At 35.4% G+C, this 25,418-nt stretch overlaps 1 protein-coding gene across 2 annotated transcripts in view; it reads left to right on the forward strand.

Annotated features, from left to right (window-relative positions):
* Window positions 1–1,008: 1,008 nt before the first annotated feature.
* arhgap15 (Rho GTPase activating protein 15) overlaps window positions 1,009–25,418 on the forward strand; it is a 36,719-nt gene continuing 12,309 nt past the window's right edge. The window contains exons 1-12 of one of the 2 annotated variants that reach the window (XM_084422294.1): window positions 1,009–1,141; window positions 4,712–4,854; window positions 5,514–5,573; window positions 5,910–5,971; window positions 6,362–6,449; window positions 7,303–7,392; window positions 15,441–15,539; window positions 15,769–15,907; window positions 18,492–18,614; window positions 20,765–20,863; window positions 20,965–21,042; window positions 21,377–21,511. In XM_084422294.1, the coding sequence (XP_084278420.1) occupies window positions 4,720–4,854; window positions 5,514–5,573; window positions 5,910–5,971; window positions 6,362–6,449; window positions 7,303–7,392; window positions 15,441–15,539; window positions 15,769–15,907; window positions 18,492–18,614; window positions 20,765–20,863; window positions 20,965–21,042; window positions 21,377–21,511 (1,108 nt within the window). In that variant the 5' untranslated portion in view covers window positions 1,009–1,141; window positions 4,712–4,719. The remainder of the gene's footprint in view (window positions 1,142–4,711; window positions 4,855–5,513; window positions 5,574–5,909; window positions 5,972–6,361; window positions 6,450–7,302; window positions 7,393–15,440; window positions 15,540–15,768; window positions 15,908–18,491; window positions 18,615–20,764; window positions 20,864–20,964; window positions 21,043–21,376; window positions 21,512–25,418) is intronic. The other variant, XM_084422295.1, reaches the window with a different exon arrangement.

The raw sequence follows: 25,418 nt of genomic DNA on the forward strand, positions 1-25,418 counted from the left end.
ATAGAAATTATGACATATTGTTAAAAATGTTTAATGTTTTTTTTTGCTTTCTCTTTAAATGTATGGTCTCCATCTAGTGGCCTAAGTGTGCTCTGCATTCAGTGAACATTTAAACTCCTCATGTCGTTATTGTAGTTTGATTGTAAACCTAAAGAAATAATTACAGCTTTAAAAAATATACAAAATATTGCCATTAATAAATAAATGATTAAATAATGTATTATCACCATTGCGTACACTGTATCTCTAGAGAAAAAGAGAAGACCATTGCTGACCATTTGACATTTCTGGAAATATCTAGAATTCTTCTTCTAATAACATTTATTATTATTATTATTATTTATTATTATTATTATTAGGAGACCCAAATCTGCAAGGTAGTCTGGTCTGATGTGGGTCCTCCTTTTATTATTATTATTATTATTTTATTTTACTGTAAAATCACAAAGACTGAGAAGGGGAGATGGGCTTCAAACCACATGCTATTATACTGTTTCCTGTTTTTGAACTGAGCCAAATAGGGTTATGGTGCACCAAAAGATATATTTAAATGTACACCCTCAGACAGTTGAAACGGAAAGTCGTCTGGTTAGACTTAATAAAAGAGAAAGTAAAAAAGAAAAGATACAAAGAAAGTCATTATATAAAATCTTTTTTATTTTTTTATTTTTTTATTTTTTTTATCTGGGCAGATATCACAGTAATACAAATGCAAAAACAAAACAAAAATATTATGTAAATTACATAGAAAATCACTACCTTCAACATTAAGACCAGAAAATCAAAGTGATTTAACCCCAAAAACCATGCCTAATTTATCCAATCTTCTCCAAAATAAGAGCCAGTCTGATCATCATATCTATCTCTATGGAGACAGGCTGAAATGGTGCTGATCTGCTTTCATCTGTCCTTGTGAGCTCTAACAGCGGCCATCTTGTCTGAAACTGTTGTCACAGGCCTCAGGAAGTGAAGAGTGTGTGATTGCAGAAGCCCCATGTATGCACTAATGCTTGCACATCTTGAGAGACGTAGAGTTTGACTGTCCCATGTGACTTGTACACTTCCTCCAAACGACACTTTCTCTCTGTCTCTGCTGAAACAGGTTTTGAGCAGTATTTTTCGGAACCCGACAGAGAACCAGGTACGAGTGTCCACTTTATACATTTTTTAGGACGGCAGCACTGGGGAATGACAAAATATTTAAGAAAATTAACAGAGATGAAGCGGCTAAAGAAATGTTTTCTGGTTGACAGCTGATTACTGAAGATTCACTGATGGTTGCTTACATTCTAAACTAGATGCAAACCTGTTTCTAAGTTAGATCTTGATCCTGATTTTATATCTCTATCCTGATTTTATATCTCTATCCTGATTTTATATCTCTATCCTGCATATCAAATAAATGATGCTTAAAGAAAAGTAGGTACGCAGAGGGACAGATATGTGTTATTTTACATGCATATCTAGAGCTAATTATTTTGATTATAAATTTAAAAGTGTATAATATAATAGTATTATTTGCCTTAATATATGACAATTTGTCAGGTCAGAAGTTAAAGAAGTTGTGTTTTTTTAACTGAAATGTTGTGATGCCTTGATTAAATGTGAACTAAATATTTGCATGCAAAGTTCCCAAAACTAATGCCAAAATGTCTTCTTTTTTATTTTTTATAAAAATACTAAGAATATTTTCTTCCAGTTGTAACTTTTACTGGCAATTCATTCCCCTTAAACAGAGTATATTGCAGACTGTTGCCCACTCTTGTAAGAAAGGCGAATTGTCATGCACGACTGAAAGTGGCACTGTTTCCGCTGTGCTTTTTTTTTTTTTTTTTTTTTGAAGATTTATTTATTTCCTGTCATGCTACAGTGTGTTATCATAGCGACTGCAGATTTCATGGTTTACCAGCCACAGAAACATTTAAAATAAATATACACATAGAAACAGTCTTGAAGACAAAATGGGATTTTTGCATAAATATGTAAACTGCCACTGATCTTGATATCTGTACGCTGCGACCATGGCTTGTTTACAAATTATAGTCCAAGTGATTTCACAAAAATTTAAATAGTGGCTGACAGAATTATCGCCTGTCTAAAACCTGTTAAGAACTGACAGAAATTGCTGTTAGTGTGAAGTGCACTATAGAATTTTGCAACAGCTGGTTGTTTATTTTTTGACGTTAACCATTCAAAGACAGATTATTCAAATATAAAAACGTTTGTATTTTTTTTAGAGTCTATTTAAATATATGTGCATCTACTGTAGCTTAAAATGTAGTAGTTTGAGAAGCTTAGATTCTGTGAAAAAAAGGCTTGACTGATCATTTCCTCCACTCTCTGTCCGATGGTGCAATTACTCTGTCGAAACATTCACAAGAAACGTATATAAAAATCTGCTAACAGACAACAAAATAATGACACAATAGTGAAATATGCAGAAGAACACATCCAAATGTAGTGTCTTTATGCACTTAAACATTTTGCGTTTTATAAAAGCTCAAACTTCAGGAAGTGAATTCAGTCCATAACTTGAAAAGACCTGTAACATTTTAAAATATATTGATGCAATGGAATTCTAGTTTGATGTCTGCCATTTTCATTGTAAGCAAAATAAATTTGAAACATTATTTTACTGAGGCATGTGCTGCTAAAAAAGCCGGTAGGTAAGAAGGGAAGTTGTGACCGGGCCTACACTCTTACAAAAAATGTTCAATGGGGTTCTATACTGTATATAACCCATTGTTTTATGATGGTTAAGATATTATTTACCCCTGGTTTCACAGACAAGGCTTAAGCTAGTCTCAGACTAAAATGCAGGTTTGAGCTGATTTAACTAAAAGCAACTTTGACATGTCTTCAAATATGTCAGTGCCATTGTTTTGTCTTGAGATGCACACCTGTAATGTTTTTTAAAGGCACGTTTATAAAAGCTACTTAAATATCCTAATTTGAACCAAGGCCTAATCCTGGCTTAATCTAAGCCCTGTATGTGAAACCGGGTCTTACATTTTTATTTATTTAAAATGTTCTACTTTAAGTGTGTTTACGAGCTGTTTCACTTATAAAACTTAATTAAAATAAAAAATGAATTCAACCAAATGAATTCATTAAAACTAAATCTATAAAATGATCCCATGATTGGAACCCCTAAAAGGTTCTATATGAAGCGCCTGAAAGAACCTTTAAGGTTCTATATAGAACCACCAAGAACGATAACAACAAAGATAACTATAACAATAACTATATAAGTGTCCACAGCAATGGATGATATTGTTTGGTTTATTCTAAGCCACATTAATCCGGATACATTTGAAAACAGCATTTTCGTTTCAAAACATTCCCTGTCCACTAAATAGCAGGCACAACAATCCCGGTACAACCATAGATATTGTTGGTACAATATGCATCACACGACGAAAATGCAAACTTTATTATTGTCTCCATGTAAACTACAAAAACGCTTTGTAATTTGTGAAAATTTGTGAAAACGGTGACGTCATGCTCATACATATCACGTGTTCAGTCTATAGGTGCATACTTTTTCTTTACAATGTGGCATTGCCAACTACTTTTCTAGCATTTTAATCGTTTTCGCACATCAACTTTGTTGTCTGTACGCGAAAAACTCAAAGGAAAAAAAGTACCATTAAATGCTTAAGCTCTTTCAAATTCTGATTGGCTGTCAATGTTTTTTATTGTTCATCAGCTGGAAAATTCATTCTGAAAGGGATTCTAACTATATTGTTCACTCTGCCATTATCGTTATACCATGGTATTTGATTCTGCTGAAGCCATCAGCCCGCATTATTTCATCTTATTTTTTTAAATAATCATGTTTAATAGTGGAATTCCTGGTGAAAAACTACATTATGCATGATGCTGTATAGAAAATTACACCCAATCAGAGAGTCAAAAAAAGCAACACGATCCAAAATAGCTCTTTAGCTCCATTCACTGTAATCGAATGATGTAATCGAGTCGATCTCCCTATGCTTTCAAAATAATGTTTGTTATATATATATATGCATATATTGCAATAAACTTAAAATACATTGTTTTTATAATCAACATTTGTAAATGAGTAGTTTTATATTTCTCCATCCTTTTTAATTTGATGTTGTTCGCAATGCTTTATTTCCCTCACTAAGTACACAATCTTCTACCTTTTGTCTTTTTGTCTGATTTTCAAAAATGGCTTGGTTCATATAACTCTTTAATGAAGTCTATTTTAAAATCCCTATGGGAAAATGAATGAAAAATTCTTCTGGAACCAGTGCCGCTGAAAAAAGCCGCTCTCTACTGTTATACCATGCTCTGTCTGAATACTCAATTCTGATTGGCTGGAAGGTGTGCAATAAAACTGTTTAATGCACAGGTAGTTCCAAGTCAATTTAAACACCATTCTAACAAGCCTTTAATGCACTGCTTTCATTATCCGTGTTTCCACTGTCGGGCCAGTGCGAGCCAGGGCTTTAAGCGGACCATGCTGGGCTAATAGCCTCGGACCTGTTTTTTTTTTTTTTTTTTTACAGAAAGGTTGCAAGGATATTTTTCATAAAATGTCACTTTTTCATGCAATTTATAATTCGAAGTTTCTGTTGGCCAAAACTATGACTGATTTGTTTGACTGATTGATGTATTGTTCATATTTTCAGCCAATCAAAAATTGTACATGACAGATTTTGTGTTATTGCTATTTTTTCTTCAGTGTCAGCGATGCAAAAGCAGCCAGCACTGGTGCTTCCTGGAGCTGTTCAGATGAGGATCAAGAGCTCCCAGAACAGTTCTGGAGAGAGACTCAGCCAGACAAAGTCTATGGTCTTACCAGAGCCTGACACACTACAGAAACCTGTGAGCATGAGCGCAATCATACATTAACTGTCTGTCTACAGTATGTTGCATGAGTGTGTGAAACTACATGCACCGTGTTATTTGCAGCTTCCTGTTGCGTTGGCTGTTTTTAGAAACACAGACACAGAACAGCAGAGGGCAGGCCAGCACTGCTGCACAGGGCCGGCTGCTATTACTGCTGGGAAAATTGTGCCATTTTCATCAAACTAAAGCTAACACAAAACTTAAAAACAGCAGCTTAATAATCTGCTTTCGTTACTATAATAATTTGTGTGGTAGTATGTACATTTTTATGATACAAAAAAATAAAAACTTTCACTAAGAATTATGATGTAAAATTAAATATCTATGGAATTAAATTCAATATTAGATGTTACGTAGAAATATGTAACATGCATGTAAAATAAAATTTAGTGCAGTGACTGTAAAAGCCAAACCTTTTGCTGTAGGAGAAATCAAATGACCTGGTAGGAAATAATCTGTAGTTTTATAGAGCATTTAAGAAAGATCCATGTGTATTACTCCAAAAAAATAAAATAATAATAATAATAATAAAGAAAAATAAGTAAATTATTATTAATTTTAAAGTAAATTATAACACATTTCTGGTCATATCATGGTCCATAATTTCATTCAGGCAACACATGCTCTTTGTTTAGATCAACCGTCACCGGAGGAACCAGTCTCAGCATAACATTGATGGTTCTGTTGGGCCGCAGGTATGATCTATCGTACCTCCTCCACTACCACCATCGTATAAAATTGTTTTGTTTTTTTATATGGGAGCCAGAAGAGCCTGCAGTAAATGATTTACGCTCACAAAAGTTAATAATATAATGATTATTTTGAAGAATGGAAATCTGAGCTGTATAAACAGAGAGTTTCATTACACAAGAAATGGGAAGCATGGTTCCAAAACCTTTTTTTTTCACCAGCAAATTAACCAATAAAATAAATTAAAATGCAGCAGCCAACCAGAGTGTTTTTAAGCTACTGTAGTTTTTTTTTTTATTCTGGAAGACTAAATTTTTTTGTGTGTTTCTGTTCTGTTACAGACTGTTTTAAAAGGAGAATATTTGAACAAAGCCAAAATCGCTGAAGGAGGAAAGAAATTACGGTCTGTCTCTATCTATCTATCTATCTATCTATCTATCTATCTATCTATCTATCTATCTATCTATCTATCTACTGTATCTAGTTTGGTCACACTTTATTTTGGGGAACACATATTCACTCTTAACTACGAGTTTTACCTCAATAAACTCCTATTTTACTGCTTATTACTAGCTAGTAAGGTAGTTTTTGTTGTGGTTAAGTTTAGGTATTGGGTAGGATTAAGGGATGTAGAATATGGTCATGCAGAATAAGGCATTAATATGTGCTTTATAAATAATAAAAACAGCCAATATGCTAGTAATATGCAAGCTAATAAACAACTAGTTTGGTGACATATATTCACTATTAACTAAAGTTTTACCGTGAGTAATAAACTCAATTATTTTCACAGAAAAAACTGGACTTCAACCTGGGTTGTTCTTTGCTCCAATCAACTATTATTCTATAAAGAGAGCAAACAAGAAGCTGTTGCAAATTTGGTAAGACCACGGCACATATTTGCATACACCCACTGCACCTGTATTTAGGGGGAAAATCAATGAGCAAATGTTCGTCAACTGATAAATGTTACCTTTATAATAAAATAAATACTTGAATAATATGTAAAATCAGAAAAATAAAACAAAAGAATTTAATGAGTAGCTACAGTTGGCAGCAACTGGGTGGGGAAACATAATGATTTCCATATTTGTCTCAATTCTTAACTTTGCTTTGATGCCGACTATTTAAAACACTGCTGAAGAAAGAAACACTTATCATGCACGGGACATCATGCACAGGACTTTGCAGCCATATTATTATTCTGCTGATTTGAGCCGCATGTTTCAGTGATAGAGAAAATGAGGTAGAGAAGAATAGAGGTTTACTACCTTCACATGCTTGTAAATGGTATGTCGAGGCCATCGATGGGGTCAACTCATATTAGTTTCAACATCACTCATGGTCAAGTGGCCATAAAGCCCCCGAGCTCTCTGCCATTTCTTAGGGCGATACACACAGAGGTAATCAGGATGAAGTTAAGTATTTTTGCCACCTCATTAAAACCGTAGGACTGTATGAAATGCCTCTTTACATAGCTTAAAAGCCTGACATGGAGCTTTTTTTTTATTTTTTATTATTTTAATACAAAGCATAAAATATAACTGTGAAAATCTCCTGCCAAATGTCATCTATTATTATAAAATGTTTGATTTAATAGGCGATCTGTCCTGTATCAAAACATTGTGTTTTTAAATTGTTTATTATTTCACAAAGTCACGTAAGACATGAGAAACGTGGTGTTTCTATTAGTATCTTGGCAAACATGTTAATGTAATTGTACTTTCTCCACAGAAACCAGGTGGTAAAGCAGATGGTGTGGATCTGTGTGGGGCTATTATCGAGTGGACAACAGAGAAATCCAGTCGAAAGAACGTGGTTCAGGTAGGACAGTCGAACACATTCAGCCAAAGTTCATTCTTTCATCCATTTTATCATCTGTTAGAACAGGAAAAACGGCAAAACACTTTACAATAAGGTTTCATTAGTTGACATTAGTTAACTTATTAGTTAACATGAACTGATAATGCACTTGTTAATTTCAACATTTACTAATACATTATTAATATCAAATATTGTGTTTGTTAACATTAGTTAATGCACTGTGAAGTAACACGAACAAACAATGTTTGTTATTTTTTTATAGTAATATTTTTTATTAACTAACGTTTACAAATGAACAAATACAGTAACAAATGTATTGCTCAAGGTTATCTAACATACATTAATGTTAACAAATGAGACCTTATTGTAAAGTGTTACTGGCAAAACTATTCAAAAACTAATAAATTCACTGTAATCTCAGTAGCTGTAGCTATATAATACAGATGCATATTATCTAGTAAATCTTAATAGTGAAGATTTGTCAGAAGTATCTTGTGTCACAAGGTCTCACTTCTAATAACATCTTGGGCTTCCTGCTTCATCTTTAATAATCTATCCTTCCTTTTTCCGCTCAAACTTTGTAAGATCACAGCTTAACCAAACTGCTCAATACATTTATGAAGTCTCAAAGGATTGAAACATCTACAAAGAAACCTAATTGCTCAGTGAGCTTAGCGTCCACTTTCACTAGGCTTGATATTGTCTCTCGAAGCTGGTGTCATACCTCTTAAAACCCCTCAAGAAAAAATATACACAGTCTTTTATCTGCATACCAGTGATTGGATGGATCTTTCAGGATGCAAAGTTCTTTAACATCCAAAAGCATTTCCTGACATTTCTGTCCAGTCATTGTTGTCACGAAGACTTTTTATTAGGACTTATCTAAAGCGAGATAATCTTTCGGCTGGTGTTTTAGGGTGCGCCAAATGCTTATCAATAGATTGATAGCAGAGTTAGCTCTCATAATGAGGCAAAACGAGGATAAAAAGCCGATTTCTGATCTCATTGCGCACTTATAATATCTTATCACCGCCACTGTACTTGCTGTCCAGTATTTTGCCCAGAAATCTTTTTTTTTATTTTCTGCAGGAGAGATTAAAAAGGCATTAAGCAGTAATCTTAAATAATCCCAAACTCTCACACAGAAAAAAGTGCTTGTAATGATGGTACAAGCCATTTCGTAGTCTGCCACCGCTGTCAATCAACCTCAACCGGGATTAGAAATTAGTGTGCAGGCTCGTTAATTCAGCAGCGTGGAGAGTTAGATTTGCAATCTGTGAGGCATTCAGCCGAGGTCTCGAAGATCTGTGAGGCTTAAGGCAAGACAAAACACTTGTGTCAGATTGAGGGATAGTTGTGATTAAGGAAGTTCACGTTCTTTCATTGGAGGTTTTGATCAGTGTCTTAAGCATCTGGAGTTGACTTTCATTCCTTTTTGTGCTTCTGTCACTGCTGATATTAACCTTAAACGCTGGTGCAGATCCTTATATCTCTACTAATACCAGGATTACAGCATTTATCAGCTGAAACTTAGCAGCCTTGAACCTCAATCACAGCGCTGGAGGTGCTTTATTTAGCATGTTTGCAAATTAACATATTTAAAATGGCCATACATTTGGAAATTGTGCACCAAGGGATTGTGCAAAAGTTTGGAGTCGGTAAGATGTTTTTTAAAGAAAGATCTTACGCTCACCAAGGCTTTATTTATTTGATCAAACATACAATAATATTAATATTGACAGTAATATTGTCAAATATGATTACAATTTAAAATAGCTGTTTTCTATGTTAATATATTTTAAAATGTAATTTATTCCTGTGATGGCAAAGCTGAATTGTCAGCATCATTGCTCCAGTCTTCAGTGTCACATGATCCTTCAGAAATCATTCTAATATGCTGATTTGGTGCACCAGAAAAATTTCTTGTTATTATTATTAATGTTGAGAACAGTTGTGCTGTTTAATATTTTTGTGGGAATCGTTATACTTCTTTTTTTTTAAGGATTCTCTGATGATTAGAAAGTTCAGCATCTGTTTGAAGCAAAAACATTTTTTTGTAGCATTACAGATATCTTTACTGCCACTCCGTGCTGAATAAAAAAATAAATAAAAAAAAAATAAAATAAAAATCACCAAACTTTTGACTGGTAGTGTCAAGAAGTCTTTCATATTACTGTGATTTATGTCAACAAGTGAGTAAAAAGAACTAAGAATCTACTTCACTAGAAATTCTCATCACGGTGTTGTTCAGCAGTTTGACACACGCAGCCTTTCTGGTTCATTTAAAAGGGTTATGAACCAAGGGAGACATATGCATTTATCACTTTCAAAGCTCCCACAAAACTCATACGCACAGATGAAACTCTAGTGCTTCTGAGAACACCACGTTTCTTTTAGAGAAAACAACTGATTTTAGCCTGTGTGGATTTATACACATTTATGCAAATCACATCAAATTCAATACAGAATTAAAAGTTTCTAATTTGACCATTTGTTTAGTCAGATTAACAGATTTCAAACCAAACCCCAAGCTTTACTGAATGGACAGTTAAAACATTGTTCAAAATATCTTCTTTTGTTTTACGCAGCAGAAAGAAAGTCATACAGGTTTGGAACCAGCATTATTATTGTAAAAAAAAGAAGAAGAATTATATGACGACAGAATTAAAAATGTTTGGTAAATTAACCCTTTACGTCTTACCTGTGAGAAAAAAAGACAAGTTCAAAATATTTTCATTGTACTAAACAACCCACGGAAAAGTATTATCTTCCAAAACATTCATCCTGAACACCAAAGTCCTTTCTCGCACAGCCTATCAGTTTTCAGTGCAGCAGGAAACAAAAAAACGTCAGACAATGGAAATCCAATTCTCATCGCATCCGTGTTTGCGTCACCTGCGTGAAAAAGACTATCAAATCCAGCAATCCTGTTACGCAAAAGCGACTGCACTAAGACCTTACAACTGCCTCATATTATTGACAATAGTTGCCTGACATGAGTGTTTGAGAATCAAGAGGAAACATCTGAGGCTGATTGAAATATCATATGCTGGCATGTGGCGTCAAGCTGGAGAGACAGCAGAGCTAAATCTCAAACATTGCACTCTCCTTTCACCTGACACACACACTTTGAACATGAATTAAAAGGGGAATCCTTTGCCGAGGTCAGTCAGACAGGGCGAACATAAATGAATAAATCAATCAATCCTTCCTCAAAAAGTGGGCAGAGAATAAGCAGCAATTATGAACCAATTTGTACTGTTTGGAACAAGGCCAGTGGAGGTTATTGCAATGTTTATAGGCACTGTGATAAATAGCATGTGGTTGATGTCCATACACCATCTCCTCAACTGTCCGTGGAAATGAAGATCTTTGGCCAGGCACTGTCAGATCTCGTGTCTCATGCACTCGGCACCTTTCGGGCATGTTTACTGCAGATTTTGACAGACTGACAGGCTTACAAGTGAGTAGGAGAGATCTGACTCTTCAAATGGCTTGCCTAGAAGGACTGCTAAGTATCGTGCTTTTGAAAGGACACTTTACAGAATTGAGCTAATGAAGTGACGTTTTGTGTAATTACAGAATGTTGTTTAGAGTGTCACTCACTGCGGTACATGTAAACAGGCTTAACCTGACTGTCACGGCAGTGCTGGACTTACTATCAAAATACATTTGATCCAAATGACATCAAATTGCAGGCTGAAGGCGTAGCGTATTTAGCCATTTGTGAGCAATGTTAGGACAATGCAAGGTCTGTTTTTAAAAAGTACTTTGAATGTTGACATTTCTCTTTCAAATTTTTTTTTTTATCTCTTCATTTAAAACACTTTTCACTCTCCTACTAGTTTTTCTTATTATTATAATTTATTCCATGACAGTGTAATTTCCACCATATCTCAAATGATGCTTAGTGTATTAGACTTCCAAAGACATTTTAAACTCTATAAAATAAAATGGCTGACTCTTTACTAAGGGTAATTTCATTACTAGGATTTTATGCATATAATTCAATAATATTGTCACCCTTTTTGCACGGAAATGACACAAAACATTTTGTGTAGCTACGAACGAAGCTATTAGAAATAGTTTAGATTATTCTTGGATTTTAAAATGTAATAAATGTATAATATGAGACAATGAGACGAGGGTAAAAAGACATTTGAAAAGTAGTAAAAATTATTTATGCTAAAAAGTTGCCTATACACACTTATTGTCACCTTTAAGTTGAAATCCGTTTGAATAAAAATCCACTCTTGTGATATACAGTCCAAGAATCTAGCAGAAAATAGACATTGTGTAGTTTCAAGCACGTAGATATGAAATATATTACTGCACCTCTAAGCTTGCACCCACGCAATCTTTTTCTTAAGACCACTTTGCAAGAGAGTTGAAGTAAAGGTTTTTGCTTGCCCTCAAAGCTGCTTACATTGTATTGAGCGTTAATTTCAGTGTTCAAACAATATACTTTATATTCTGTAATAATCATGGGATGAACGGAAGGATTTGAGATTCAGACAGCAGATTACAAAGGAGATTAGAGCAGCAAAAAGACTCTCTCTTAGCAAGAACATACGATTTACAACGCCTCAGTACAAATAGTTATTGTCCAGAAAAAACAAAGAATTCACTTTTCTTTTTTTCTTTTTCAATTTAAGAGGGTTTTGAACCCTAATTCAAACCAACCTACAAAACCACTGCTAGAGAAAACACATTGTATAACAGTACTTTTGACACAAAAGACCTTGTGACATCTTCCCCTGGTCGCATTTATGGATCATTATTATGTTATTTCTCACTTTGAATTTCAATTCAGCTGTTCAGTTGTGGAAGCTTTTGTATTAGCAAATTACAACTCACAATTTTAATCAAATCGACTGATGGTTCAATCCTTTACGAGAATAGCTCGCTCATTTAAAATTGCAATCTGGTGAATGTCGGTTACAGAAACAGTATTGCCACTCGTGAAACACTTTACGAAGATTTTGTTTCTGTCGTTGTTATTAATATTTTTAATGCGGCCTAAACCATTGAATTAAACATTGTGCGTGAGAAAGCATCAGGGGAATGCCGTGCATCTTCCTCCATTCCCTCTGATTTTGCTTTTGTTTTCTCTGGGAAGCCAGTAGCTCTCTAAGCCAGACCCATCTTAGGAGTTGTGGAAAATTGGAGATAATTAACCCTACTATCTAATGCGCTTCAAAGTTGAGTTGTGTCTTTATGTAGCTTTCAAATTAATGTTTAATTTAACAGCAAAACACAAATGTTAAGTCACAAATGGCATTCTGGTCTTTGTACTGCTCTGCATAATTAAACATTAATGAAGAGTCAAAGTGAGAGCCCAGATATTCAAATTCTTCCTCATTAAACAGTGTGATTAAAAGCATAGGGCTTTTATATGTTGTACTCTTTCTTATTTCCACTCACACAACACAAAACTTTCCACTAGTCCCAGTTTTCCAATCAGCTACTCTACCACTTTTCCTGACCAATAATATTCTTTCACAACATTTTAAAAGATATATATTGTTATTATTGTTTATGGTTGTTGTTATTTTTAACAACATTAATAAGAAATTGTCTAACAAGCTATCCAGGGCTATTTTCACTGGCAGTAACACAACACTGAGGATTTCAAATGAATTCGCCAATGTTAAATACAGAATTGTAATGTCATGTTATGTAGCCTAATATTACACTGTAACAGTCTATTAAGTCACTTTCACTTATATTTAATGCACACAATAACAAGTTTAAGTTGAAAGTTTAATGTCACATACACAGTGATGCAAAGACAGTGAAATGTCTGTGCATTTTTTGTAAAAAGTAAGAAGAAAATATATGTAGCTACAGTATTTAAATACAAAATAAATGAGAGTTAACGGTGAGGAGAAGAAAGAGTATGATTTAAGAAAAATATATACAGCGTTAAGCCCAGTGCAGCAATAAAATCATAAATATTGCAGTATGAATTGTACAAGATTTGTTGTGTAAGCTGCCCATAACAGCATTAAATGTCCATAGAAATATGTGCGCATACTAAAAATATTGGCATTATATCTATGGGCCCTTCTTTTCCATGGGCAGCACCACATGCAGAGATGAAACATGGCATAAATTATGAGAGCTTGATTCCAGGGAGGTGTTGGTGAATATAGCAATGGATAGTTGGAAAGATGATTATCGTTTTTTAGAAACGGGACAGAACTCATGACTCATCAGCTAACCCTCTCAGATAATCTTCATGAAATCAAAGACCAATGTGACGTTTGGTTTTGAAACAGCTTGATTTACAGGATGAGCTATTTTGAAAGACGTAAAAAATGTGTTTCAGTTTAACTTAATCGAGCTTTGGTGTTGAATTTATTAAAGCTGGTTTGGCTTTGAAATACTATTTGAATTATTTGATACATTGCGTGCTGGGTTGTGAAACATTATCTCTGTGCTGTCTTCTGAATCAAAGTGGAACGGCAATACGTCAATGGCTCATTTAATTTTGAATGTCCGAAAAGAATGTTGTGTCACATGTATAAAATATCTGTCGAATCTGCATAAAAGGGGATCACTGATACTGCACGAGCTTCATGCGTTGTATTAGCAAAACCAGAAAGAGATGTGAAACTCCCATCTGAAAGTTTCTTATGACCTGCAGCACAAATATCCTTCATTAAAGTGGGTCTGTTTCACCCGTTCAAACCGCCAATGAGGATTCCAACAAGTCCACCCCTCTCCAAACTATTACTGTCATGTCCGCAGGCACCCTGCGAAGGAAAGAAGGGGCTTCAGAACAAACATGCTCTCTCGGATGTTCCACTCTGAAGAATAGAGGGATCGCAAACACACTCTGACAAGAATTGTGCCCCTAACCATTCCCTCTGTATTCACTCCATCCCCAAAGAGACTGCGTGATTCCCCCTGCCACCCTCTCTCAAAGTCAGAAAAGTCTGTTTTAAACAGGGAAAACTTTGGACGTCTATGTGTAGTGACTGTATGGGGGGGAGGGGGGTTGTGGTGTGTTCTGTGATCCGGCCTGGTATTTTTAGAGACTTGACCACTCTAAAATGATTTTAGGTTTTTAGAAATATGCAGTGTCAGCTCTCTTTAAAATAACAAGTATCTCTTCTGTGCAACGGTATTTGACAATTCTGACCTTAGCGTTGGTGTTTGCTTGCATTCTTCTGGGAATGCCACTTATTCTATGCGACTGTGCCATGTGACGTTACGCCAGTCTCGAGAAATATGTCTAATGTTTAGTCAGGTATCACACTAATAATTTGTCATCTGAAATTTCTCATTTCTCGTCTAACTTCTTCCCATAATGTTTATTATTGATTTGCAATGGTATTTAAATAAATAAATAAAATATGTATTAATATATTGTATATTTATATTATACATTAACATTCAAAAGATTGGAGTTGGTAAGTCTCTTATGCTCACCAAGATTTTTCAGCATCATTACTGCAGTCTTCAGTGTCACATGATCCTTCAGAAATCAGTCTAAAATGCTAATTTGTTGCTCAAGAAACATTTCTTATTATTTCAATTTTTGTTTTGTTTTTGATGAATAGAAAGTTCAAAAGAACAGCATTTATTTGAAATATAAATCCTTTGTGTCATTATAAATGTCTTTACTGTCACTTCTGTGTAATTTAATGTGTCCTTTCTAAATAAAAGTATTAATTTCTTTAAAAGAAATAAAAAAATTATTTCAAAAGCCCCCAACTTTTGAAATACTTTTTTTCTTCTGATGTAAAATCAATATTTCTTTGGTTATAGTTATACAGAAGAAAATGCAAGCAATAAAATATCATACTATTTTAGATTTTAGCTTAAAACCAAATATGCAAAATCGGCAATAGTGTGGAGAAGGTAGACACAATTACAAAAATAATTGTTCTGTTCAATTTTAGGATTGTGATGTAGTATAGTTTGATTACTCCATTTATACACAGGTCTGTTATGGCAGGGAGCGTTCACACAAAGTTTGCCAGCTGTATTTGTTTGAATGCCACTCTTTTAACTTAATTTCAACCCTCTTTTACCAACAGATAACCACCCTAACTGGTCAGGAGTTTTTGCTGCAGGCAGATCACTTTCCAACCATCTGTAAATGGCATGATGCCCTCAAGAAAGCAGTGGACAGTCTGGTATGTCATTTCTTAAAAGACAAAATAGCTTTTTGCACATTTGTACTTTAACATGACCTGATCTGGGAAATGAATCTTTACCTATACTTTATATGAAGGACTATATTTAAAAAAAAAAAGGTTACATACACTAATGATAAGCATCTAACATTAGGATAAATGAGCAATATTTTGTTGATAATATTTCTGCATCCATCTGATGAATCTTTTATATGATGTTGTGGTTTAGTCGAGTGGACCTGGAGGCAAGAGCTGTGGTAGAGTGGCCATAAACAGATCCAACAGTACAGAATGCTTGCCCAGACCAACCTGTGAAGCCACCAAACCTAAACCAAAAGAGACCAAGTCTGAACACAGACGCTCCATCAGTGAGTAACACGTGTGTGTGTGTGTGTGTGTGTGTGTGTGTGTGAGTGTGTGAGAGAGTGAGAGAGGTGATAACTGGCAATCAGCACATAGAGTTCAGAACCAGTGAGTGTGTTGAGGTTGCAGCCTTGCTTCACCACTGTTTAATATCCACATTAATGAGTTAGCAGTACAGATGACAGTCTGTTCACAGACTTTATTTCTCCAAAAGAAATTTAGGTCATATCTCACCCCAAAATCCAAAGAAATTATTTTATTTTTTTTGTATAAAAAAATAAAACGGACCCGATTTTAGGATCAGGATTTTTTTGCATTGTAACATTATTTTTTAACATTTATTTTCATGACAATTAAGCAGTTATCAATACTGTAATATATATAAAAAATAGGATTTATGTTTTTTCACTTCTGTTAATTAGTATTTAGATACAGTTCAAAATTATATCACAAAAACAAGAATCGAATGAGAATACACATTTTCAGTAAAAGCCCCACAACAACAACTCAAAAGCAAAATGAATAAAATGTGCTTAAAGGGGTCATATGATGCGCTTTCTTGTTTTCCTTTTTCTTTAGTGTGTTATGTAGCTGTTAGTGCAAGTATAAGATCTGCAGAGTTACAATGCTCAAAGTGTCAAACCTAAAAATATATTCGTTGTAAAAGTTAAGGCTCAGCCACGCCTTCCTAAAACGCTTCATCTACACTGACATCTACAAATCTACGTCAGTGTGTGGAGGCAGAGTTTCATAACACCGCCCAAATGTATACGCAAAGAAAGAAGGCGTCACTTTTATTCTCGCTGTACTATTGTTGCCGCCGGCGCCGCCATGTCGTAGAGACACTGTGAGACTACTTTGTTTGGCCCTCCAAAAGAGGACACAATTAGAAAAGAGTGCTTAAGCTTTATTTACAACACTGTTCCAGAACAGTACAACTAAAATGTTCGACTGTGTGCTGCGCATTTTTCGGAGGATTGTATCCTGAACCTGGGAGAGTACAAGGCCGGCTGTGCACAAAGGCTGATTCTAAAAAGTGGGGCAATTACATCTTTGCAAGTACCGTCTGGTGCTTCTAATTTACAGACACAGCCTGTAAGTGTTTTCATATTTTAATAATTTGACTATTTAAACGCGAGTTTTGAGCAGAATAGAGTAGTGCTAGTGCTTGTATGTCGTTTCTACGATTACAAATGCAGACATGGTTTTATGTTTACACAGTGTTTTCACCCCAGTTGCGTGACGCGTAAAAAGACATAATAATATAAGTATAAGTCATAATAATCAGTAATTATGTCCCCAATGAAAATAAAACCTTACCAATCTGATACGACCTGGTCCAGTCACGCTGGCAAAGTTGATCGATCAGTTTAGTCATCTGCATTTTCTGGTTCAGATTCGAGCTCGAATTGCTAAAGTAGTACAGACATTATCACCTGTCATTATTGCTTTGGGACCTAATATAATGTTTCAAATATGGTAAGGGACGTGATTTCTGTCACACGTTTAAGGTTTTTGAGCCAATCACAATCGCACTGGATCGCTGGCCAATCAGAGCACACCGCACTTTTCGATAGCTTTGTAAAAATCGACGCGTTTCAGAAAGGCGGGGCATAGAGGAGAAACAATAATGTACAGTATGTGTAAATGTATTACTTTTTTTTACCTAAAAAAAAGGTACACTGCATTAAACCAAATACACAAAAATAATATTATTTTAATAACCATCATATGACCCCTTTAATTGTCATTAATCAATACTTTGTCATGCTACCATATAAAAATCATAATGGTCCTTAAAAAAAGGCTTCATTATTTTTAAGCAAAATATAATTTTGGTTTGGGGGTGAAATGTGACCTGGATGTGATTTTTCACGATTCATTCTTGTGATACATTTTTTCATCACTTCTTCCTCTGTGCGACTGTGGTCACATTCTGAACAGGAAGCACAGCAGCACCTTGACCACATGCAGTTAGGTTACTGTAACAAGAACATCCGCGTCTGGAATAACATGACATCTATAATAAAATGCAGACACGTTACCACATCTCATCTCATCATTTACCATGTGAGACAGAGACCAACAGAAGCTGAATTTCAGACAATATATACGACTGTTTGGAACTCCACTGGGATGTTGAGTAAGATGGATTCAGTCTGCTCTCTGTCAATCATTATTATAAATTACAAGCTATTTGACACTCTCCAAGCGTTTCTGTCATTGGTAATTGCAGCATTTTCTGCCCTGAATGAGTATCAAAGAGAATTAATTTACTACTGTACCGAATACTGGGCAGTAGCTCCGAACGCTCACTTGTCACATACTAATCACTGGACTTGTCAAGATGGTGTAATATTGACACTAACTTTGGCCGGAATCAATAAATAAATGCTGTAAAATGAGATATGCACGTACACTGGAGAATATTTCAACAGAAGTAGCTTTTCTGGTGTGCTTTTGAACAATGTGTAGAAAGGAGACAGTCTTATTTGCATGAGGAGGACTTGCACAAAGACAGCCTCAAAAGAATGTGGCGAGTGTTCAGTGACAGCATTGTTCCTGTGTCTCCTCTGATCCCCCGCACAGTGTTCAAGCTGAATTACAGCGCCTCAGACAGCGCGGACAAGAATGGAGTTAAGAACAGACTGAAGAAGTTCATCTCCAGACGGCCCTCCATGAAAACGCTACAGGAAAAAGGCCTTATTAAAGGTGAAAGATTTGACATGTGCGCTCCATACATTAATGTGATGCTCATTGCCAACTATCAGTTTTGAAAAATCCAACATTTTTTACTTATTCACTTAACAACTCTGCCCAGTTGTAGCCCAGTTAATAGTCATAATTACATGCTACGCAGGTTACATATTACGTGATGTCATACGAATGTGCAATCTTAGGACATTCGTTTATTTTGGCTCCCATATGGTTTCCATATTAAACACAACTGTGACCCAGTTAAAAAAAAAAAAAAAGGTAGCAAGACACTATTCATTTACACACTATTCCAGTTCAACAAGCAATCCCTGATGCGAATTCTTAAAGACTGTAACTAATTTATTTTATTCATGGCACACACCAAACATAACATTAAAGGATATTTTAAGCATACTTGGAACTCTCGGATAAAGGTAATGATATCTTTAATTTCTTCTGGTGTCAAATAGACCCTTTAATGTAGTATCTGTGGGGGTAAATGGTAGATCAAAGAGGACAATATTAAGGGAATGAATAAAACTACTGTGGGATTAACAGAGTAGCGCAGGTGGCTCCTAACACAGCTATCGCTGGCAGAGCTCCAAGGCGAGCTCGCCCGCTAAACAACCATCTGAAATTAGGAACGTTCCATATTGTACCGATGCTTTTTAATAGTAATTTATGTAGAAATGCCCCTCCTGCCAGATATTTCTCTAGGAAAGTTCTGAATGCGCATTTGTATGCAAAGGTGGCTTGCTTGCAGTCATTTATGCATTTAGCACATCGCCACTTCCCCCCCATTCCTCGCGGCTGCCGAAATGAGAGCAGGACATCTTTGATGTTCCAGAAGCCTCTGGGACAGCTCGCCCGGTCCTATATGAACTCAAAAAGCCAAATGATGAGGACATTTACACCTCTACGCTTACAACTGTAGTTTTGCTCATTATGGAGCGTTCTGATCTTTGAAATATGACTGCCCCAAAACATTTCACTTTGCATTTCATCTGTGAAATTCCTGGGTCACACTTTACATTATATTGCTCGTATATTGCACCTTGTAATCTGTAATTAGTTTCGAAGCAGCTTGTAATTACTCTTTGCTATTATCTGCAGCTGTCAATAATTTATTTTTTTAAACATCTAATTAATTACATGATATGCTGATTAATTAAGCACAGATACTTTTTAGATATTTGTTGAAAAAGCCCCCAAATGAAGATAATTTAAGACATTGTGGTGGCAGACGAGTAAATAACTGAAAAGACAATACAAAGAAGTCAATATATTTGACATTTATTTTCTATATGATTAACATAAACTAAATGAAAAAAAAAAAAGACTCACGAGTCTTGCACCTGAGTGACACAATTGTAAGATTCTAAGTTAAATTTAATGCATTATTTTTTCATAATTAATTGTACCAAATTAACACATTAAATTGACTGTTCTATTAATAATTAATAATAATAATGCTGTTGTTGTTTTTCATAATAAATAGTACTAAATAAATACATTGAATCTATAGATCTACCGTTACTATCATAATTAAAAATAGCATTAATTATAATTATTATTATACATTTTACTTTATTAAAGATCATTATTGATCTTATTAATTATTATTGTTCGTTCGTTGGCAGGGGGGAATGGGCCTGGTTTCTCCCAAGTTTTTTTTTTTCTTCATTCTGTCACCTGATGGAGTTTTGGTTCCTTGCCACTCTGTCTTGCTCAGTTGGGGACACTTAATATTTAACAATATTATTGATCTGCCTGCATTGACACCATTGTATGAGAACTGAACTGAGATTGACGATGACATCACTGTTTTTTCCAGAGTGGCTGTATAGATAAATTAACTACTAACTTTTAAAACAACAGAAATGAATCATCACTGAACTTACTTAAGCTGGACTAAAACACTGTTTTCTTCTAGATCTGCTGTACAGCCAAAACAATCTTTGTTGCATTATGTTCCCGTTATCTCTGTATTGTAAAAATCACTATATAAATAAAGGTGACTTGACTTGACTTATTGATAACGGTAATGATAGTTTTATATTAATAAATGAACACCTGTGACATGGGCACTGTAATACAAAGTGTTAGCAAATCCTACTTTAGCATTATACGTTAGTAAATATTCTCACTGACACGTCTTTCCATAGACCGAGTGTTTGGATGTCACATGTTGACCCTGTGCGAGAGAGAAGGGACCACTGTGCCCAGATTTGTCAAGTTGTGTGTGGATGAAGTAGAAAAACGAGGTATGGCTCAAAAAATGATCTTTTAAAAAAAACAAATGGATGTTGTTTTTATCACATGCCTGGCTGACTAACAGACAGATGTCTTTACCCCGTCCTCACAGGCCTGGAGGCTGATGGGATATACAGGGTGAGTGGCAATTTGGCCGTTATCCAGAAACTACGCTTCCTAGTTGACCAAGGTGAGTTTAATTCTGTAATTATCTATTATCAGTGCTTGGTTTAAGGCCAACAGTTGCATCAGTGTTCATCTAAATGACATATTATTGTTTTAGTTCTAAAGGCTTAGCTGAAAGGTATGAATTAGTTAGTTTGTAATAGGCACCACAAATTGTTTGATAAGGATTTTCAGTGCGGTTTGATATGCAGTGAAATGCAGGCAGGACAATGTGGTCGACTCTCAGGGGGCGTATTAACATTGACATAATGATTAGCATTTTTTAATTTCCTCATCAAACGACTGTTGTTTTAATTCTCTCTGTTGGCTTCTCTGACTCTGTCTCTCTGTTTCCCCAGAGGAGGAGCTTGACTTGGGCGACAGCCAATGGGAGGACATCCATGTCATCACCGGAGCGCTAAAGATGTTTTTCCGTGAACTGCCAGAGCCCCTGTTTCCCTTTCGCTTTTTTGACTTGTTTGTGGAAGCCATTAGTAAGTAGTGAAATCGATACAAGCAAATCAGTGTAATTGCTAAAAATATTTTGGTATAAGAACCTTAAAATGTATTACAAGGAATGATTAATTACCTTTCCCAGAGATGTTAGACTTCAGAATACTCAAAATGTGCTCAAGTATTCCTACGGCAACATCAAGTTATTTCTTATTCATGGTTTACAGCTTGGGTCCTCCTAACTGTAATTTAAGCCATGGATGGATAAAGCGCTCGCCACTCTTGGGTTGAGTTGTGTTATTTGGGATTGACCCTCTTAGGCGCATTCTTGCAGATCTGTCAGCCAAAAGGGGTCGCTCTTTGACAGGGAGGTGCTGAGATCATTCAAACTCCCTGTTTGGGGAATGGGGGAATTTCTCAGGCCAGAGGGCAAAGCCAGGGCCTGTGGTCCAGACAGAAACTGTCACCAGATCGGCCTTAGTGTCACGTGTAACCTCCCTCCAGCAGCACAGAGCAAACTCTGGGCCTCATCTCGAGCGTCCAGCTGACGCCAGTGTGTTTCTCTTGGGCAATCTACCTTCTGGAAGGCACGTACCTTCTGAAATATATGTATGTACCTTTGTGCTTGAAACAACATTTGTCCTGCACTTTTGTTTTACGACTTGTTCGATTTCTGACGCCCTGTTAGTTTTAAAACAAACACTTTCAGATTAGTGGCCGTGTGAACTACAGAGTGGCGATAAACTATGTACTAAGCCGTATATGGGCATGTAAATAGAGAGTAAGTATAGAGCAAATAGGGAGTGCAGAACATTGTAGGAACAATTGCAGCTTTATGGTCCTAAACACTGTGAACAGGAATGATGGAAGATCAGTTTAGAGCACACTCAACCCCCCTTTCTAATATATATTTATAAAAACAGCTATATATTTTCATGTATAAAGACTTGCGCTACCATTTAAAAGTTTGGGGGCAGTAATAATAAAAAAAATTAAATAATAATAATACTTTTATTCAGCAAAGAGACATTAATTTGATCAAAAGTGACAGATGTTTATAAGATCTCTATTTCAAATAAATTGTTTACTTTCTATCCATCAAAGAATCCTGAGAAAAAGTATCACATTTTTCACAATCATATTAAGCTGCGCAACTTTTTTCAAGTCAAATCATCCTCATTTATATAGCGCTTTTAACAATGTCGATTGTTTCAAAGCAGCTTTACAGAGACAAACGTATAATTTAAGGTAATAGAGATTGTTTTGGCTTTATAGTGGTTCTTTAAAAAAGTTATTTTCCAGCTAAAGTTAGTTTTGATTGACTCGCTTCCGTCGCAACAATCATTTGTTATTAAATTAGGGGCTGCTAAGACGACACCATTCTCTCTACATAGACTTTAAACGCGAATCTGTGATAAATGCTGATGGCGTTCACATGCGCATTAAGAATTAGTTCTATAGTTATGTGCGTTTGAATATATGTGCGCAGGTTTGGAATTCCCTACAGACCAAGCCTAAACAAAGTACTGGTCTTTCCTTATAAATTTTGATACAGAATTTTATTTTATTTTGTCACTTCGGGGTAGGTACGCGAAACGAATTTTCCCGACAACGCTTTATCTGTAGAGTGGTAAAGGGATCCTCCATAGGGAGAGACTAGTTGGCACTTCAGCACTGCGTTGACATCGGGTCCAGGCGAAGGTCCTTCGTCAGATCTGGATACGGCCTGGATCCGGCAGGCTGCGGGAAAACCTCGGGATAAACAAAGACACTAAAATTAGCGTAGATGCCATTCTTCTTATGATGTAACGAGTACATCAGGATTTATGGGAAGTGTTCCTGGTTCCGGCTGACCTAATCTATGCAGCCTAATATGGAATTATAGAAGTCTATAATGTGTTATGTGTATGCTAGGTCAAAGAGATGTGTTTTTAGTCTAGCTTTAAACTGACAGAGTGTGTCTGCTTCCCGGACAATGGTAGGAAGACTGTTCCAAATTTTTGGTGCTAAATAGGAGAAGGATCTACCGCCAGCAGTCGATTTTGATATTCTAGGTATTATTAACTGGCCGGAATTTTGAGATCGCAATAGACGTGAAGGACTATAATGCGTTAATAGCTCGCTCAAGTACTGCGGAGCTAAACCATTTAGTGCTTTGTAAGTAATCAGCAATATTTTTAAATGTATGCGATGTTTAATAGGGAGCCAATGCAGTGTTGACAGAACCGGGCTAATATGGTCATACTTCCTGGTTCTGTTAAGAACGCGAGCTGCTGCGTTTTGGACCAGCTGTAGTTTGTTTATTAAGCGTGCAGGGCAACCACCCAGTAGAGCATTACAATAATCTAGCCTTGATGTCATGAACGCATTAACTAATTGTTCCGCATTTGTCATTGAGAGCATATGGCGTAATTTAGATATATTTTTAAGATGGAAAAATGCGGTTTTACAGATACTAGACACGTGACTTTCAAATGAAAGATTGGTATCAAAGAGCACACCCAGGTTCCTAACCGACGACGAAGACTTATCAGAGCAGCCATCAAGTGTTAGACAGTATTCTAGATTATTACGTGTGGACGTTTTTTGTCCAATAATTAGAATCTCTGTTTTTTCAGAATTTAGTAGTAGGAAATTACTAGTCATCCATTTTTTTTCAGTTCAACACTGATAATAATCAGGAATGTTTATTGAGCAGCAAATCAGCATTTTAGAATGATTTCTGAAGGATCATGTGACTCTGAGGACTGGAGTAATGATGCTGTAAATTCAGCTTTGCCATCACTAGAATAAATTACATTTTAAAATATATTAAAATACGAAAAAAAACATTTTAATATTACTGCTCTTACTAAATTTTTTTTTTTTAAATAAATGCAGCCTTGGTGAGCATAAGTGACTTCTTTCAAAAACAATCTATCTTCACAATATTTTTTCTGAAATCATTTTCTTAAAATTTTAGAAAATGGTTTAGTATACACAGCGAATATAAAGCATAATATTTGGAAGGTCACCCATTTAGATCTCACCTCCAAATTTAATGTAATTATTTTAATTTTTTGAATTGTCAGCGTGACCAATCGGAATCCCAGAAATCATGATTGTTTTCACACAGGTTTCCAGAATTCCCCCTCAATGTTTTGTTAGTGCTACAGAGTCACTATGTCTACGCTGTTTAGGGAAATCAACCTTTAAACGGCATTCTTGTTTTATTTTAGCATTGTAATTTGATTTTCACAAGTTTGTTTAAATCAATGAATATTTTATATTCTCAGAACCTTGATCTAAGGACCAAAAGGCCAGTGCGCTCACTGTAATAAGCGCAGGGCTATCATTATTAGCACTGCATCTTATAATATCCCCACTGGAAGGAGATATGCGTGAGACAGAATGGGAACAGGCCTGGGGTGATGTTGTAATTTGCTAATAAATATTTACTCGCGTGGCATGTAGGCCAGAGCACCGCAAACTGTTTGTATCCAATTAATCAGTAGATGAGCCTGATCACTTACAGATAGTGTTTAGACAACTAATTATTACTGTAAAAGGCCCCTAATAGCAGGAGGTATAATTAGTTCAACCTGCAACATGTCTCACCAAAACAGGGTATGCGGTAAGACCATTTACTATACTAGTCGTGCTGTATACTGTGAATAGGTTAACCTAATTTAAATAACTTTTTTGACTTGAATAGAATAAGTTAATTTATATATTACAATAACTTGACAAAACGTGACCTTCATTGTACTGTATGACAAGTGAACCAGAAGTAACATTGACGTATTGTGATCTCTTTCTTGACTCATTATTTGATGAGGCTTCCGATATCTTTTTGCAGAAAATAAAAAACAAGAAGTTACAGTTAAATAAATGCAAAATATATATATATATATATATATATATTTTTTTTTTTGCATTTATATATATAATAGCTGCCTTTTATGTGAG

The sequence above is a fragment of the Rutilus rutilus genome (assembly GCF_951802725.1).
Source record: "Rutilus rutilus genome assembly, chromosome: 10".
Lineage (NCBI taxonomy): Eukaryota > Metazoa > Chordata > Actinopteri > Cypriniformes > Leuciscidae > Rutilus > Rutilus rutilus.